Source organism: Panthera tigris, chromosome A1 (genome assembly GCF_018350195.1).
Source record: "Panthera tigris isolate Pti1 chromosome A1, P.tigris_Pti1_mat1.1, whole genome shotgun sequence".
Lineage (NCBI taxonomy): Eukaryota > Metazoa > Chordata > Mammalia > Carnivora > Felidae > Panthera > Panthera tigris.
This window is the reverse complement of record NC_056660.1, coordinates 141,362,882-141,382,881: the sequence shown is the minus strand read 5'-3', so window position 1 is coordinate 141,382,881 and position 20,000 is coordinate 141,362,882. Positions and strand designations below refer to the sequence as shown.

The 20,000-nt window shown below is 34.5% G+C and overlaps 1 protein-coding gene across 10 annotated transcripts in view; it reads left to right on the top strand.

The window, feature by feature from the left end:
• AP3B1 (adaptor related protein complex 3 subunit beta 1) overlaps positions 1-20,000 on the top strand; it is a 259,225-nt gene that overhangs the window by 182,392 nt on the left and 56,833 nt on the right. For 9 of the 10 annotated variants that reach the window (XM_042988960.1, XM_042988982.1, XM_042988979.1 and 6 more), the window contains 2 exons: positions 10,471-10,577; positions 13,066-13,137. In XM_042988960.1, the coding sequence (XP_042844894.1) occupies positions 10,471-10,577; positions 13,066-13,137 (179 nt within the window). The remainder of the gene's footprint in view (positions 1-10,470; positions 10,578-13,065; positions 13,138-20,000) is intronic. The other variant, XM_007079816.3, reaches the window with a different exon arrangement.

Sequence of the window (20,000 nt, the reverse complement as noted above, 5' to 3'; positions counted from 1 at the left end):
GAATGCTACCAAATATACTTTACGAGGCCAGCATAACCCTTATAGCAAAACCAGAGACACCCTAAATATAAAATGACAGGCCAATATCCATAATGAACATAAAGGCAAAAATCCTTAACAAAATATTAGCAAGCTGAATTCAACAATACCTTGAAAGGATCATGCACCATGATCAAATGGGATGCAAGGATGGTTTTATATCTGCAAATCAGTACACATGATATACCACATTAACAAAAAGGATAAAAATCATATGATCATCTCACTAGATGCTGAAAAAGCATTTGGCAAAATTCAGCATCCATTTATGATTTAAAATTCTCAATACAGTGAGTATAGAAGGAATGTACCCCAACATAAAAAAGGCTATATGTAACAAACCCACCGCTAACAACATATTCAACTTTGAAAAGCTTAAAGCTTTTCTTCTAAGATGGGATCAAGACAAGAATGCCCATTCTTCCCACTTTTATTCATCATAGTACTGGAAGCCCTAGCCACAGCAGTCGGGGAACAAGAAGTTATCCAAATTTGAAAGGAATAAGTAAAACTATTTGCAGATGACAGGATATTATGTATAGAAAACCCTAAAGACTTCACCAAAAAACTATTAGACCTAATAAATAAATTGAGTAAAATCAGTGGGTATGAAATTAGGATATAGAAATTCATTGCATTTCTATACACTAATAGCAGACTGTCAGAAAAAGAAATTAAGAAAGCAATCCCATTTATGATTGCATCAAAAAGAATAAAATACCTAGGAATGAATTTATCCTAGGAATTGAAAGACCTGTATTCTGAAAACTATAAGACATTGGTAAAAGCAATTGAAGATGACCCAAATAAAGAAAAAGATATACCATGCTCATGGGTTGGAAGAATTTATAGTGTTAGAATGTCCATACTACCAAAAGTAATCTGCCGATTAAGTAAACTCCCCATCAAAATACCAATGACATTTTTCACAGAACTAGAACAAAGAATCCTAAAATTTTTATGGAACCACAAAGGGCCCCAAATAGCCAAAGCAATCTTGAAAAAGAACAAAGCTTGGAGGTACCACACTCCCTGATTTCAAACTATACTATACAACTATAGTAATCAAAATAGTGTGATGCTGGTATGAAAACAGATACATAGGCCAATAGAATAAAAATATAGAGCCCAGAAATAAACCCTCGTATATATGGCCAGTTAATGTGGGACAAAGGAGGCATGAATATAAAATGGGGTAAGACAGTCTCTTTAATAAATGTTATTGGGAAAACTGGACAGCTACATGCTAAAGAATGAAACTGGACCATTGTCTTATACCATATACAAAGTAAATTCACAGTGGATTTAAGACGTGAATGTAAGACCTGAAACCATAAAATTCCTAAAAGAAAACATAGGCAGTAAGCTCTTTGACAATAGTCTTGGTATGTTTTTTGAACCAGTCTCCTCAGACAAGGGCAACAAGAGCTAAAATAAATAAGTGGGATTACATCAAACAAAAAAGCTTTTGCATAGTGAAAGAAACCATCAACAAAACTAAAAGACATCCTATTGAATGGGAGAAGATATTTGCAAATCATGCATCCAATGAGAGGTTAATACCTAAAATATATCAAGAAGGCACCCAACTTAGTGTTAAAGAAACAACCTTATTAAAAAATGGGCAGAGGGTTTGAATGGACATTTTTCCAAAGAAGGCATACAGTTGGCCAACAGACATATGAAAAGATGTTCACCATCACTTATTAGGGAAATGCAAATCAAAACTACAATGAGATACCACCTTACACCTGTCAGAATGGCTAAAATAAAAAACATAAGAAACAAGTGTTGGTGAGTATGTGGGGAAAAAAGAACCTATGTGCACTGTTGGTGAGAATGCAAGCTGGTGAAAACACTGTGGAAAACAGTGTGGAGCTTCCTCCAAAAGTTAAAAACAGAACTACCCTACGATCCAGCAGTCACACTGCTGATTATTTTAGCCAAAGAATACAAAAACAGTAGTTCAAAGGGATACATGCACCCCAGTGGTTATAGCAGCATTATTTACAATAGTCAAGATATGGAAGCAGCTCATGTCCATTGATTGATGAATGGATAAAGAAGATGTGAATGGAATATTATTCAGACATAAAAAAGAATGGAATTTAGCCATTTGCATTGACATGGATGGAGCTAGAGAGAATAATGCTAAGTGAACTAAGTCAGTCAGAGAAAGACAAATACCATGTGTTTTCAGTCATAATGTACAATTTGTAAAACAAAACAGGAGTGCCTGGGTGACTTATAGTTCATTAAGTGGCCAACTCTTGATTTCGGTCAGGTCATAATCTCACAGTCTGTGAGTTTGAGCCCCATGTCAGGCTCTATGCTGACGGTGCAGACCCTGCTTGGGATTCTCTCTCTCCCTTTCTCTCTCTGCCCTTACCCGGCTTGTGCTCTCTATCTCTCTCAAAAGTAAACAGATAAACATTTACAAACAAACATATAAATAAATAACAAAACAAGCTAGCAAAGGCGAAAAAAGAAAGAAAAGAAGAAAAGAAAGAGACAAATGAAGAAACAGACTCTTAACTCTAGAGAACAAACAGGTGGTTCCACAGGGGAGGTGAGTGGGGGGATGTGTGAAATGGTTGATGGGGATTAAGGAGTGCCTTTGTCCTGATGAGTACCAGATGATTAAAATTAAAACTTAAAAAAAAAAAGAATAAAGTCATTGGCTTCAAGGAAAACAAGCAAATGAACAACAGTAACAAAAAACCCACAATAAGATATTACTTCATACTTTTCAGATTAGCTATTATCAAAAAGACAAAAAGTAACAAGTATTGTTGATAAAGTAGAGACATGGGAACCCTCAGACACTGTTGGTGGGAATGTAAATTGGTGCAACCACTATGGAAAACAGTATGGAGATTTCTCAAAAAATTAAAAATAGAAATACCATGCGATCTAGCAATCCTGCTTCTGGGCTATTTGTCTACAGATACATGTACCTCTGTGTTCACTGCAGCATTATTTGCAATAGCCAAGATATGGAAACAACTCTCTATTGATAGATAAATGGACAAAGATGTGGTGCACACACACACACACACACACACACACACACACACATACACATATGGTGAGATGTGGTATGTGTATATATGGTGTGTATACGCACACACAGCCATATTACTCATCTATAAAAAAGAATGGAATCTTGCCATTTGCAACAACATGTGTGGACCTAGAGGCTATTATGCGAAGTGAAATAAATGATGAATACTGTATGACTTCATTTATATGTGGAATATAAAAAACAAAACAAATGAATTAACAATACAGAAACAGATTCATAGGTACAGAAAACAAAGTGTTAGTTCCCAGAGTAGGGAGGATTTAGGGGACAGGCAAAATAGGTAAAGGGGATAAAGAGGTACAAACTTAACAGTTATATAAATAAGCCATGGGGTATAAGGTTCAGCATAGGGAATATAGTCAATAATAACAAAGTTGTAACAACTTTGTATAGTGGCAGGTAGTAACTAGAGTTATTGTGGGGATTATTCTTTAATGTATAAACACCCAATCACTGTGATATACACCTGAGTAAAATAAAGTTCGACCCAAATTTGCATCATTTCACTATTGGCAAAGATTTATGAGTTAATATCATTTTTTACCTATTGGCAAAGATTTTCTTTATTTATTCTTTTCACTATTATGTATAATTTTATTTTATTTTATTTTCAATATATGAAATTTATTGTCAAATTGGTTTCCATACTTGGCGAAGATTTTAAAGCAGCATCCAGTGTTGATAAGGTTTGGAGAAACAAGCACCCTACGTATGTTTTTGATAGGAATAAAAGTAGGTGAAGCTTTTAGAGTCGTTTTCGCAGTATTTGTCAAAACTTAAATTGCACACACCCTTTGAACTAGCAGTTCTTTTGTAGGAAAATCAGATCCTACTTCTTTCTTGTTTTAGACACTTTAATGGCTTAATTTTGCAGTTAAAGTCTATATTCCTAGGTGTCTAAGACCTTTAGGTGATCTGACTCCTGTCTACCTCTTACCTACTATGCTCCTCTGCATTTCTGAAATATACCAGTCTCATTCCTGCCAAGGGCCTTCGTACTGCTGTTACCAAAGAACACTTCTTTAGATTTTCTTATGGCAGACTGCATCTTATCTTTCAAATCTCGGATCAAAAGTTACCTTCTCTTACACAGCTTTATGAATCAGCCTTGATTGTCTTGAGAGCATTTTTCACCATCTGAAATTATCGCAAATATTTGTAGTACTTTGTTTATTGTCTGTCTTGCCCAACTAGGATACAAATTCCATGAGAATGGAAACCTTGTCTTTCTTACTCACTGGTGTTCCTAGTACCTAGAATGGCACCTGGCAGATAGTGAGCACCCATTAAATATTTGCTAAGTTAATAAAATATGCAAAGGTATATGTAAAAACTTCATTGCAGCATTATTTATTACAGTGAAATCCAAAATCAAATAAAGTATCTACCAGTAGGATGATACAACTTATTAACGAAAATGAAGCAAATCCTTGTGTGCTAATTATCTAATTATATACCAAATTATTGTAAGTTAAAAAAAAAAGTACATGTAGATCATAATTCCACTTCTGTAAAAAAAGAGTAAAAGAGGAACTATATCCAGCACACGAGCACAGATATGATTGTACTTGCTATTTTTCCAGAAGGCTGCAGAATAAACAGTAAGGGTTAGCTCTGGCCCCTTTGAGATATAGGACTAAACTAGGAACAGAGGGGGAGAGAGACTTATTTTATATTTTATGTCTTCCTGTCACAATGAACATTTTACATGAATATGGAACTTTTACAATTTAAAAAGTTTAAAATTGTGGAAGAATAATAGTCAAGTGTATTTAAGAAGAAATTAAGGGTAAATGTTACCAGGTACTGGAGTGCAGAAAATTTATTTTATATTACACTCCGGATTTCCTGGCAGCTAAGGAAAAATTGAAACCTGTAAAACGATACAATTTTTATTATTTGATTCTTTTTAAAAGTATGTTTTCATATGTAGCAGCAAAAGTTTTCTTAAACACTAAGTTTTAAGAATTTAAACATGAGATGTTTTTTAATTTTAAGGAAATTTCACCCTAACTTACATTTTAACTCAACATAGGATATATTTCTGGGTTTTTTTTTAATACCTGAGAACTATTTCTTTCTTTTTTTTTTTTTTAATGTTTTAATTTTATTTTTGAGAGAGAGACAGAGTGCGAGCGGGAGAGGAGCAGAGAGAAAGGGAGACAGAACCTGAAACAGGCTCTCGGCTCTGAGCTGTCAGCGCAGAGCCCGACACAGGGCTTGAACCTTACGGACTGCGAGATCATGAACTGAGCCAAAGTCAGATGCCCAATCGACTGAGCCACCCAGCCTCTCCCCTAAGAACTGTTTCTTTACAAATCTTTTATTTTGCATTTGTCAGAAATAACAATCAGAGCTTCTCTTTTTAACAAGTCAGTTCAGCAAGCATTTGCAGATTGTCTGCTAAGTGTAAGGGTACTTTGCTGGATACCCTTTTTTTGTTTGCTAGGATGGGTAAATAGAATTCAGTTATCCTCTTTCAGAGACTAAAATCTAGTCTGGGGCACAGATACCTGAACAGTAGAGGTACAAAGTGTGAATAAATGAGGGGGGAGACGAATTAAAAAGCTATAAAGGTCTTGCGGAAGAACTGTGATCCTAGCTTAGAGGTAAAGGTAAGTGGAGGGCTGCCCGGTGGTTCAGTCAGTTAAGCATCTGACTCTATCTCAGCTTGGGTCTTGATCTCAGGGTTGTGAGTTCAAGCCCCGCACTGGGCTCTGCACTGGGCATGGAGCCTACTTTAAAAAAAAAAAAAAAAAAGATAAGGAGTGTGATGGGAGAAAATCTTTGTTGATGATGGTTCTTAAGATACTGATTTCATTTATGCTGCTTATTAACCTATAGTAGTTCCCATTGTCTATGGCAAACAGTTTGTTGATCAGAAACTAAAATGTCACTCTCCAATAGCTTGAGTTTCTCAGCTGTGAGAATTAGATAAATTTTGAAGGAGGGTCAGACACATTCCTTATGTTTTATTTAAGAGGAACCTCATAATCCACAGAGGTTATGTATTCAGTATGCACTGCATACCAGGAAAACTACAAGTACTGAATTTTATCTGTTTCTTCTTTCAAAAAGCATTTATTGAACGTTGGCTGTGATCTAGGTAATCTGCTACATGCTGGAGATTCTAAATGGATACAACACTGTCCCTACCCAAGGAGCTCTGTTTCTCCCATTACACTTAAAAAGTTCCTTGGGTATTTTATATTTCTGGAAATGAAGATATCTTTCAGTACCCCATATCATGTGATCTTGATGGGATGATCATAAAGCAACAATCATACTCTGGTGTTCTTTTATAGGACATGTAAACCTGTGTAATTATACTGTTGCTTCAACTAACAATGGAGTCTTTTTAAAATTTGTATCAGCCACCAGTAATAATGCCTCACCTAAACCTTATGGTCTGTGATATCATACTGTTGAATAAATTGTAGCAGAGGCAGTAGAGTGGAGTGGCAAAGGGGACAGTGGAGCTGGAGTGTCTGAGTTTGAATTCCAGTTGTTTTAATTACTAGCTGGGTAACCTTGGACAAATTACTTACTCTGTCTGTACTTAATTCCTTTAATATATAAAATTGGGATAATAGTAATACTTTCTGGCAACATTAAGTGGATTAAATATACCGATAAATGTAAAAACACTTAAAACTCTGCTGGGCACCATGATATGCATTATATAGGGTGTTACCTATGATGGAGATGATTGTAAAAATGATGCAGCAGCAACAAATTACATTTAACAAGTTAAATACAGTCACATTAAACCATTATATACTAAAACTTTTATGTAGTCTTAAGTTTTGAAACAAAACTTTGATCAGAAGAATAATTGTATAATTATGCAATAGACCTTTGAACATTGCAGGGTTTAGGGGTGCTGACCCACACACAGTCAAAAACCCACATTTAACTTTTGACTCCCCAAAAACTTAGCTACTAATAGCCTACTGTTGACTGGAAGCCTTACTGATAATATAAACAGTCAGTTAACACATATTTTGTATGTAATATCTATTATATACCATATTCTTAGGATAATCTAGAGAAAAGTGTTAAGAAAATCACAAGGAAGATAAAATATACTTTTAGTATTATACTATATCTTTAAAAAAATCTACATAAGTGGATCCACATAGTTCAAACCTGTGTTGTTAAAGGCTTAACTGTACTTTAGTAAAAAAGTGTTTTGCAGGAAGTTTTAAAAATAAGAAAATAAATGTGTAATCCAAAAACCCTTGGTTTACATTCTGGCACACCAGTTCAGATCTTTTTATATGCAATTCCCCTTCCCTCCCCTCCTTGATTTTTGATATTGCAGGGATATTCTTATCATTTGCTTCTCTGTTTATCATACACTTTCCTTTCCATGCCATAAATATTCTTTAACAATTTCATTTTTAATGATTGCATGGTTATCCTTTATGTTATTGTAGTAAATTCTGTTTAACAGGTTTACTATTGTTGGAAATTTAACTTGTTTCCATTTTTTTGCCTTCATAATCAGTGAAGCAATACACATCATCATAAGTATATTATTGCATTATCTCCATGACCGTTTCCTTAAGATAAATTCCCAAGAGTAGAATTGCTAGAACAAAGGCTTTGAAGAATTCTGTTGTCTAAAATTGCCAAAGCTTGTACCAGCTTACACAGTATTAGTAGGAGAATACCCATTCCTTATATCCTTACAGATGATGAGTTTTATACTTAAAAATTGCTTTTGCCAATTTGATGCTAGAAATGATACCTGGTTTTAATTTGTATGCCAGGTTATATATATTTTTAAACTAATAGAATCATTTTTTTCTTACGCATCAATTAAATACTTAAGATAGTCAACTAACCTCAGAATCCAATTTAGGATAAACTTTCAGTGCAAGCTTTTATCTTGCCAGACCTGTAAATAGTTGTGTAATCATTTCGATAGTACCAGAGCCTCTGTCTCCTGAAATGATACTAAAACCCTATCTTTTTTTTTTAAGTCCGACTTTAAGATGAATTTTCTTCCTGTGTTTTGATGTCTTTTTCTTCTGTCTTTTGCCAAGCCATAGTTGAAATCAGAGGCTATTTCTTATTCATTCTTTTTCCCTTACATGGGCATCTAATATTTTGGATGGATGGTGGATGGACAGACAAACAAATGAACCAACATTTAGAACCTACCAGAAAAAGTGATCTTTTGGAAAGACAGCATATTTTGATCCGAGATAGGAAAACCAGTTCCTGGTGCCCCAGTGATTCTTCTAGTCACTTCTCTTATGACATCGGCAAGACGTAATCTTCCTGTGCCTCAGTTTACAGCGTCTTTAACATAAGTACTTTTTCTGCCTTCTCAACTGTTGTTATCTTTAGTCCTTTTCATGTCATGCCTAAACTATTATAATTCTTCCCCACTGCCAACCTGACTGTTCCTTCTTTCATTTGTCTTTATACTAATATCCAGCAGTACCTATATCGTTCTTCTTTTTGGTAGTTTTTAACAGCAGCTCCCTTTGGTGTACAGGATAAATATAATCCCCTTAGGTTTCCAGTTTCCCACTTCTGAGCCCTTGTTCAAAATATTTTCTCACGTACAAATTCACCAGCTTCTTCCTTTGCTCTTATTTAAATCTTGCCCACACTTAAAAACTGGGCTTCATTTCCTCCTGTTCATGAAGACTTCTTGTACCACCATATTCCCATTTATCTTTCTTTTTCCCCTAACTCCCTGTTATACTTGCTAACTGTACATTGGTTTTCAACATAAGTCTGAGGAAGCCTGGGGATTTATAGCAGTGTTTCAGACACAATAAAAGAATAAGGAGGAAACCAAGGGCTCCATTCCCTCCTCCACCCAGTCTCCACTCTGCTTTTTCTATTTTATATGTTGAAATTTTATTTAAGATTTCCTTTGAAAATTTCTTCTTTGGGCAATATTATTTTTTATTCCTAACTTTATGAATAAATATTTTTTCTGTATAACTATAGGTTACTGTGAGACTAAAAGAGAAAAAAATATGACTTGAGAAGTCCTGTCAAATTAAGTAAATGTTACTTCCTCCATGGTCGTCTTTTGGAGTGAGAATTTGTTGGAAGCTGAAACATTTTCCACATTTTAATTTTTTTCATTCAACAGTCAAGCAGTTTCTAAACACTAAAAATTAATACGTTAGTAGACTTTTAGACATAAAAAATAAAAAGACACAAATTTGTATTTCGAGAGAAGTACAGTCATGGACGTGCGTCCAAGTATATCTGTAGAACAAAGAAGGCCCATAGAAACTGTGTGTATGTGAGTCAGGTTGTGCTTGCCTTCTAAGTAGTATCTTAATGGATAGAAGTTGCAAGGTAAACAAGGCAGAGAAGAACCTTCTAGGCAAAGAACAGAATATAGAAAGCTCAAAGACATGAAACAAGATATTGGGAAGTATTAATCAGTAGGGCTAGAACACAGGAGTCACTGATGAAATTAGAGATAGTCTTATGCTGCCCAGTATGATGGCTACCTGCCACGTGTACCTACTTAAATTTAAATTAATTAAAATTTGAAATACAATTCTTTAATCATACTAGCCATATTTTAAGAACACATTAGGTATATATGCTAGTGGCCACTATATTGGACAGCACAGCTATAGAACATTTCCATCATCATAGAAAATTCTATTGGACAGTGCCGAGCTGGATCACAGAGAACCTTGTGCACCTAATCAAAGAGTTGGACTTTTACCTTGTAGGCAGTTGTGAGCCTTTGAAGAGCCAGGGAGGATGAGATTGGCGTTTTTTCAAAGATTTTCAAATTTTCAGACACCTGATCTCACGTACGTAGTAGTTTTAGAATAAAAAAAATCCTATCTAGTACATGGTTTTTGCTGACAAAGTATAATTAGAAGGGAGTTAGGTGGCTTGAGCCCCTGTAATTATTACAGTGGAAAAAAAAATAGAGAAAGGGTTTAAAAATAGCCTCTTAAGACTTCTAACTCTATTGGAGAACTCTTGAAAAGCTGTTGTTATTTTTTAGCTGAAAAAATGTTTCTTTACCTTTTTTTTTTTTTTAAGTGAAGTTACTGGGTGATAAATGTTAGTGATAATGTTATGTGATAAAAATTTTCAAAAACTTTTGTTCAGGGTATTTGTATCTTTATTTTGTTTCAGGATTTGCCATTGGGTTCTGAAAGCTAAGACTAATAACTGCCATGACTTGATAATAAACTTAACTGGATCAAGATGTTAAATAGAATTGTCATAGATTTATTAATCAAAGTAATTTAATTAGATTTACTAGCAAAATAAAAATGTTGCTTTTAATAATATGAATTAAATCTTCATGCACATTTGCTAATTTGGGCCTTTTCTTCTAGTTAACCCAGTATCCACTCCAGTCGCACTTCCCACACCAGCTCTTTCTCCAAGCTTGATAGCTGATCTTGAAGGTTTAAATTTGTCAACTACTTCATCAGTCATTACCGTAAGTAATTTTCTCAATATATTACCTCAGTTTGCATATGATACATTGCATCTTTTTTATTGAAATGCAAATAATTGGATTCATAGTCTTCGAACACTTTCTTCTCTAAACAAGTCCAATGCAGATCTGACCTTTTAATTTTATAACTATTTTAAAAGTTTGCTCTTTCCCAACCATTATCCTCACAAATGACTTCTGCTTGTTATCCACATTTAATTATCATGTGTACGTTTTTCTCTGGCACTCTTACATATCTGTAGCATACAAGGGTTCTTTGCCACATTGAGTTAGTTTATATATATAAATTCTGCCATAAAGAATTGTTGTCTACATTAGCAGACTTAAATTCCCAAAATCATTCTGATTCTGTTACACTGTTCTTTTATCATAGACTACTAAAATTACCTGCCTGTTTTCGTTTAAAAATTCAAGATTGTGTTTCTTTTTGCATTATCTTCATATTTTTATTTACATGCCTTAGTATCTGTAAAAGAATTTTTTAATATTATGTCGTAGGGCTTGAAGTGGGGCAGAAGGCCTGCCTACCTCAAAATAGTGCCAAAGCCATCAGCCCGTCATAGTATCTGGAACTACAATAACTTTTTCTGTGTTAGCGTGTTATATCCACTTACCTTTTACTCTAAATCAGGCGTCCTGCCTAGGATGTATAATCTGTTGATATGCTTGACCTCCTTTTAACTTGTTTTCAGAAACCTGACAAACTAAGAGATAAAATAGTAAGATCTGATGGGAACACAGGTAGCTTGAACAGATCTGGTTTATCACTGGTTCCCTGGGTTGGCAGAGTATTGCAGAGTACAGACATAATTGGTGATCTGAGCTCCTGGGGAACACCGAGCTGGTTCTGCCAGAAGTGGGAAAGAGGAGTATCTAATTCTTGTACATTGTTATAAAAGATTTTCCCATCATAGCAAATGTGATAGCAGGACATTTGGCTTAGAAAGCACAAAATAAAACTATTAAGTTGACAATGCTGTTTTAAGGTATAGAATGCGATTATCTCTTTAACCGCTCAGAAATGAGGAAGAACGATATGTGGGTTTTAGTTTTTCCCTTCTTGTTGCCAAAAGGAGAAGGCACATTGAAAGAGATGGGGGGAGACAGTGAAAATAAGCAGTTAAGTCTTTCTTATTTAAGTAATTAAGTATTTCTTGAGTCTTTGAGTAGTCTATAAAGAAAAGTAGTGAAAAATCTATTGTGAAGCAGTTAGTCCTTGAGGGGAAGGGAGGGCCCTAAAAACTTGGGAGGCAGTAAGGTAGTGGATAAATAACTTGGGTTCTGATACCAGATGACCAGGGCACAAATCTCTGTTTAACCACTTACTAGCTATGTGGTTGGGCAAATTGGTATGTAACTTTTCTGTATCTCACTTTCCTGTGAATACCATACATACCTCATAGGATTGTTATGGCATTAATGAGATAATAAATGTAAAGCTCTTAGAACAGTAACTGGCACATTGTCATCACTCAATAAATAATAACTAATATTTTTGAAAGTGATACGATATGTGATAATGGATGCCGAGTAGACTCTCATACTTTATTAGCTATAAGAAGAATACAGTTGAGATTAGAAAACCTTGCAGTAAATTTTCATTCATCACAAACTAATTGAAGGACTCACCCTTCATTCTAAGAAAAATATTTATTGGGATGGCCTCTTCAAAGGAAAAGAAAAGCACTGCATCCTAACAGTATACAAAAAAAGCACTGCCAAATAGGCAAAATTGGGTAGAGGGGGTAGGAGATACAGCCTTCCAGTTGCGGAATGAATAAGTCATGGGAATTAAAGGCACAACATAGGGAATACAGCCCATGATATTGTAATAATGTATGGTGACAGGTGGTAGCGACAGTTGTGGTGAGCATAGCATAATATATAGTGACGCTGAAGCATTGTGCTATATACCTGAAACTATATTTGTGTGTCATCTATACTCAAAAAAAGAATTTTTTTTAAAGACTGTCAGATTCAACCGTGTGAAGCAGGATCACCAACTTATCCCCAAAAGCTAACAAAAGATAAAACAAATAGTAGTAATAAGAATGGCAACCAGATGGGGCACCTGGGTGGCTCTGTCAGCTGAGCATCTGACTTTGGCCCAGGTCATGATTTCACGGTGTGGGAGTTTGAGCCTTGCTTTGGGCTCCATGCTGTCAGCGCAAAGCCCGCTTGTATCCTCTGTCACCCTCTCTCTCTGCACCTCCCCTGCTCGCACTCTCTCACTCTCAAAAATAGAAAAATAAACATTAGGGGAAAAAACAATGGAAACAAGAAATTCACTAGCAACAATCAAATAAGGAAAGGTAGCACTTTGAAAAGTGGAACGTATAGAAATAAACTGAATATTCTGGTACCGAATGGTATGGCTCCTAATCTTACCTCCAGCCCTCAAAACAGTACTTAAAAAAGAAGATTAATCAAGCAAATTAATCAAGTTTTTTCATTATGTATCTGAATTTAGAAAGAAGTAAGATTAAAGTCATCAGAAGAAAAATCAAGAAAGACCTTTAAAGATTATAACCCTCATATAATGGTATGGAACCTTAATAAATATGGGAGCCTTTTGGATCCTGAAATGAAATTCTTAGATACGAGTACATCGATAATTTTTAAATCAATATGTTGTCCTTATTGAATAGAAAGAAGAAGTAAAAGTAATTTGTAATAAAGTAATAGTTACATTGCTATATAAACGCTTGTCTGTGGCTGTCCTAGAAACATACTTAAGTGGTTAAATAATGCTGGCACTGATATGTAGAACCACCATGAATGTGACTGATGTAGGTGTATCAGCAACTCAAATAGTGTGGATTGAGGTGTTGCCATCAGCAACATAATTTTCCAAAATGTTGAACAATTTCGAGTAGTTGTGTTTATATGACCTCATAGTCCATAGATGATTTTTATTTATTCCAGTAGATTATTTAAATTTATTTTCCTTGTGTATTTGGTAGAATATGGGTATATTTTATTTTTTGAAATTATGAAAACATTTACAATGAAACCCAAAGGAGAGTTCCTTTTTTACATTAAATATTTTTCAAATGAAAATTTTTACTGTTTGTTCTAACCATTTAAATTTTCTATTCAGAACACAGAGTTTTTTTAACATAATTCCAAATGAATATCATGATCATTGTAAGGAAAGGCCTAGTTTTTGAAACTATGATAAAGAAGATGTATAAACACAGTATTTGTTTCAGTCTTAGTTGAGATTAATTGGCAGTTGGACAACAGATGGTTAAAAATGAAGAAACATTTTATTTCCTGCTGTAGTATGTCCGTGAACAAACTATAACTTTTTTAGTGAATTATTAACCCTATTTTTTTACTAGATTATTGCTAGGCTAAGAGTGTCTAAATTGTTTCACATTAAGCTCCAGGAATTCAGAAGCAGCAATCCTCATGTTGTTACAGCTTCTGGAGGGGATGAGAAAAAAGTGAGGTGGGGGACAAGACAATTTGCATATAAGGTTAAATGAGAAATAAGAATAAAATTGTTCATGTCTGGTATTAGAAATGTTGGAGTGAGAATTGGTGTTTCTGCTTTAAATAATTTTTTCACATTTGGGACACAAAAGTATTAAAGTGAATTCAGCAGTTAAAGTTACCTCTGAAAACTTTTTCTGTATTTTTTACTGATAAACATCAACATGAAATCTTATCTCATTCTTTGCATTTTTTGTTTCTTCTCAAGCTAGTTTTATAAGAAAGATTATTGATTTGCTTACTTAGTGTTTCAGATTTATGTTTCTATGGAAAAATGACTTCTGAGTTCAATCCCTAAAATGCTTTGAAACCCATAAGGGAGGTATAGTACCTGTGGTTCTTCAGCACCTAGTCACAAGTCAGAAGGTTTCTATGGGAATATACTTTTTAAGGGTTCTAGTTTACTTTAGACAGTCAGGGCAACATTTAGGAAATGTATTGAATTTAGAGCCCCAATACCTGATACCTATCCTTGGCTGAGCTACTTATTATCATGGCTAGGCACTTCTTTGGCTTATGTAGACTTTAATTTTTGAATTTATGAAATGGAGATAATGCTGTCCCTAAACACTTAATTGTGTTTTCATGAAAAATAAATGAAATAATGAGCCTGAAAATGTTTGAATTCTGTTCTGTGGTTAAGGTCATGTGCAGTGAGAAGAGACAGATAGGGATGGAATTCTAGGAAACATCATGCTTTAAAGGCAACAGATGAATTTAAAGCCAAGAAGATGAATTTTGAAGAAGGTGAATTGTAGAACATGGTACAGGAAACTCAGATCAGGAAGGGAAACAGGCAAAGCATCTGATTGTAGTAAATGCTACACTGGACGTATAAATCTGCTTAGGTACAACTGGATGACAAAGATCTCTTAGAAAAGAATTTGCATATGTGACTGAGAACTGAATCTAGGAGAATAGTAAGAGTTTGTCTAGGTGGCTAGGTTAGAGCAAGATTGATGTCACTGACCCGGGAAATAGGGTATGCAAAGGCTTGAGGTGTGAACAAGCTTGGGGTATTAGAGAAACAGTAATTCAGTGTGACTAAAGCGTAGCACAGATAGGTTGGAATAACCAAATCTGATGTTGGAAAAGTATGTTGGTGGCATACTGGCATGGGAAAATTGTAATAATGATTTCTTAACTTACTGCTTTCCAATATTTTCATGTTATAGTACACATAGAAAAGTGATAATACTTGTGATGTGCATTGGGGTAAGCAGTGATTTCTGTAGGAGGCAGAATGTACCCAACTCAGGAGCTCCAGCTACCACAGGCCCCCCCCTGGCATTCCCAAGGGCTAATGGTGGGGGCAACATCACAGCAGACCCGTAACCTATTTGTGGCTCGTTAGTGAGGAAGCACTGACTTAGTTGCCCTAATATAAGAGATTTGATCTTCATGGATCACAATCCCCAAGTGGAATTAACTTATGAGGGTGCAGGAGATTCATTTAAAAAGGGATCATTACAGAAAACAAGGTAATAAATTGAGGAATGGTAAGTAATCCCAACAACAGTCCGTGAACGAGAAACGAGAGTTGCAAAAAGAAAAGCCCTATTTGATACAGTATACTATTTGAAGTTACCAAACTCCATGTAAGGTCCACAGTCCTGCAAACTGCTAACTTGGCCCAAGACTACTGAGACCAAATACAGGGTTAGGGGTTTCCTAAAACTACCCTCAAGCTTGATAATTCACTAAAACAATTCACAGAACTCAGGAAAGCACTATACTTAACATTACAGTTTTATGATAGCAATAGGATACAAATCAGATCCAGTGAAAGGGAGAAACACAGAAATTCTGGATGGGTTTTAGATTCAAAGTTTCTGGGTCACCCTACTGGCGTCAAAGTATGTCAGTACACATGAGTATTATCCTTCACATAAACTGTCTAGGGGCCCACTGTGAATCACTTCCTCAGCATCATGTGTCAGGTTTGGTCCGGTAGGGGCTCACCATGAATAAGTAGGCAGTCCTCTCATTCAGGATATTCCAAAGGTTTAGAGGTTACATCTCAAGAGCTAGGACAAAATCCAGACCTGTCTTTGAAAAATTCTTTACTACACATGTGCCAGTAAATGTTTCATTCATTGCACACAGTTTTATTCAGGCCAGAATATGAGGCAGATGCCAAAGATAACAGTGAACCGCATGGAATAGGCTTCTGCCCTCATGGAGTTTACAGTTGAGCAACAACATAAAGAAAAATTTCTTCAAGGGTGCATAATTTTTTTTTTATTTTATTTATTTATTTTTTAATATATGAAATTTACTGTCAAATTGGTTTCCATACAACAAGGGTGCATAATTATAGTATACCAAGTGTTTTTATTTTGGAACATTTGGTAGTTTCTCTAGATACAGGTTGTCATTATTTGTCATTATTTCTCTGATTTTATGTTGGCTAAACTCCGCAGTCTGACTTAGCTTTCTCTGTGCTTATTATAGCTTAAAATCTAACAAGAGTTACTTTTGACATTTCACAGTTAAAATTTAGGTATCTGAACGGCTTTTCCTCTCTGACAAGAAGTAGAAGAATAATTTTCACAGTCCATGCTGTTCACCACCTGCTTTCCTTAAATTGCCACTGTGAAACATGACTTCCTCACTTAATGATGGAATAAAGCCTCATCATGCCTGGGTGAAAACAGTGGCAACAGTAGCCTTAAACTAAGGTCTGTGCGTGTTGTTACAGGTAGCCAGCATGGGCTTTACTGTGACCAGCAAAAGAATGGCGTTAAAGTTGTCATTATGACCAAGAAGCCATGTAACTAAGGTCCTTCCACCCCCTCAAGGATTTTCAAGCTAAAGGATAGGAAGAAGTAACCCGTTATGTAATGCACTTGAATTTCTGCAGGGAGAGTGAAGAAAAGGCATTTTCTCATACACAAATCAAATTTAGCATCTGAAGTTAGTGTTTATCACTAGTTCTGTCAAGTTTCTTATCTAAGGAATATAGAAAAATGACTAGCAACTAGGCTTATAGCTTTTGCTGTTGACTCATTGGCAACTAATGAAGTTACAACTGTCCATGATTAGGGATGAGGTAGGTCCTGACCCTGTTTGTGTTATAGGAACTTAATTGGAAAATAGAGAAGAATGACTGTCATACCTGCTTTGTTGGGCAGGTTACTATATCAGTTTTAAAAGAACATAAAGAAATAACAAACCATAATTCATGAAACAGAATCTGATTTACTCAGTCTGAAATTTACTAAACAGAATTTGGAATTATTAGGATAATTACATACTATAATGATAACAATTATAATTGTAGTTAATTTCTGTTTCTCTTAAGTGGGCTTTTATATTAAGTAGATCTCTCTGTCTGTCTGTCTCTCTTTTAACTAATGCTAGGCTAGGGCATTTTAGTTTTGTTTCCCAGTCAGCTTGTCCTGTTCTGCCAGAGCACCAGCTTTCTTCTTGTTTGTCTGCAAGAACACAATTTCTTTGAGGGAGTCTTTATTGATACAAGCATTTACGAAGTTGTAAATGACTGTATGGTCTCATTCCCAAAACAAATGATAATATATCTGTGATAAAGTTTGTACTCTAATGTGATGGAAGAATTGTCTTTTAAAAAAACATATATTTTTTACATTTTAAACACTTAAGGTATATTCAGGTCCCAGGCTAAGTGTTGAGTCTAGCTAAGATCAAATTCCTTTGAGTTTAGAGGAGGAAGAAATGATAAGTCAAAATTAAAAATAATTTTGTCATTTTAAATTTGGGAAAAATCCTTTATTTGTTCTGATGAAAATGTCAGTAGCCATGGAACTGTGGCAAAAATAATGAAAAATCATTGGCCTGGGTCTGCTTAAATTGAAAACATTTTTTAATTAAAGTTTGACAGTATTTTGTGCTTCCATTGCCTAGCCATGTCCCATCTTATTCTTTCATTCGATTCTCCTCTGGGTATGAGTTGATTTAATTTTTAAATTAAACTTTAAGGTTTACTGCTGCTTTAAGGTTTACTGCTGCTTTAAGGTTTACTACTGCTTCATTTATTTATTTTTATTTTATTTTTTCATTTATTTATTTACTGCTTCATTTTATTTATGAGACTACTTAGAAAGTCTTATAGTTAATACCAGACCATTCTCATCTCTCCCTTTCTTACCTTATTAAAAGCAGCTGCTTTTTTAAAAAGATTGTTATTAATTTTTAGTTTCAGGGTTTTTTGGAAAAAAAAATTTTTTTTTTTTTTTTGGCTTAAGTAAATGTATGCCAATCTTATCCCTGACTGGTGTATAATACTTCTAATGCTTTGTCGATATTGTAATAAAATTATCCACAATTAAAAAACCATTATATCAGATGCTAATTAATGAGCTAGTAATGATTTGGGCCCCCCAAAAAAGCAGGTCACCTGACAAAATAAAGAAAATATGTATATAAATCTACAAGAAACTGAGAGATTAAAGAGGCAATGTTAAAGAAAGCCTTGGGCCTTTCTTTTTCTCTTCTTTCTACAACTAGTTCCTTTCATTTGCTACGGATTCACTCTTTTCAGAGCTGTGACTATTCCTGGAACATCTACCAACTTCTTTTCCACGATTATGATTTTTAGTTTATATTTATTGTAATTAAGTGTACTATGGTAGGAAATGAGGTTCTTAAAAGATTCGTTTAAAAAAGATTGAATCTTTTCTGACAGTTTTATTTTATATCCAGAGTTGATTGGACTTCGTGTTACTGTCAGCTGGTACATTTCAAATTTTGTTGCTTGTGTTGAATTGTAGTATTTGTAGTGAAATATACTTTTTTTAAGCTTTAGAGTATCTTAGATTATTACATCATTAGCTAATTGTGTATTAATTATGTAATCATATATCAGCCAAGTTAACTTCTGTTACCTTTGTTCTTCTTTAAAAAGCTTGCAAAAACTTTCATGAACATAGGGTAGGGTATGGTATAGAATATTTATATTAATAGTATTGGATCTTCTAACATGAGAAACCTAACCTAAACATGGAAAATATTATTGTGATACTTAGAAAAACTTTGTTTCTCTTCAGAGGAGAAGAAAATGAATTAAACTACAGGGCACATGCCCAACTAACACTAAAAAATTAATTTATTACCAGAGAGAGGAGAGCATGGAGTAAAAATAGATAAGTACAGTATATGACCCTAATATCAAAGGAAAGTAAAAGCCACTTATCTTAGAATATATCAGACACACTATTATTCAAATCATTCAGGAATGTAATTACAGACAGCTTTTATAGGCCTATCAATAAGGGTTATTTCTTTAAATTTGCAGCTGTTCCACATTACTGAATATATAAATATCTCCCCCAAATGTTAAATTAATACTGAAGATCTATTTTACAATTCTGCGTGCACACACACACACACACACACACACACACACACATACACAAACAAAATACCAGTAAGTTTTACTTTAAAATGCATAATTTAGATTAAGAGAGATACCAGCCAAATGTCATGTGTGTGTCTTGTTTGAATCCTTATTCAAGCAAACCAACTCTGAAAAGACATGTGTGATAGTCAAGGAAATGTGAACACTGTTTTACACGAAATTAAAGGGAAGTTTTTTTTTCTTTTAGATGTAATAATAGTATTGGACCTTTCATTAAAAATCTTTACCTTTTAGATACACTAATCAAACTGTTATGCAATTAGATCATATCTGGAATTTGCTTTTAAATCATTTAGAAGTAAAGAATTGGATTATAGTTTGGACAGATGTTGAAAATTTTTGAAACTTAGTTATGAGAAACTAGCTATTCATTATCTTCCTACTTTCACATACGTTTGAAAGTTTTCATAGGAAGGTGTTTTTAAAAATACATTATTTCAGAAACTCATTTATTTCATATTTTCACTGAAATTTTAACATTCATGCTTCATAGAATATGTAACCTGATAAAA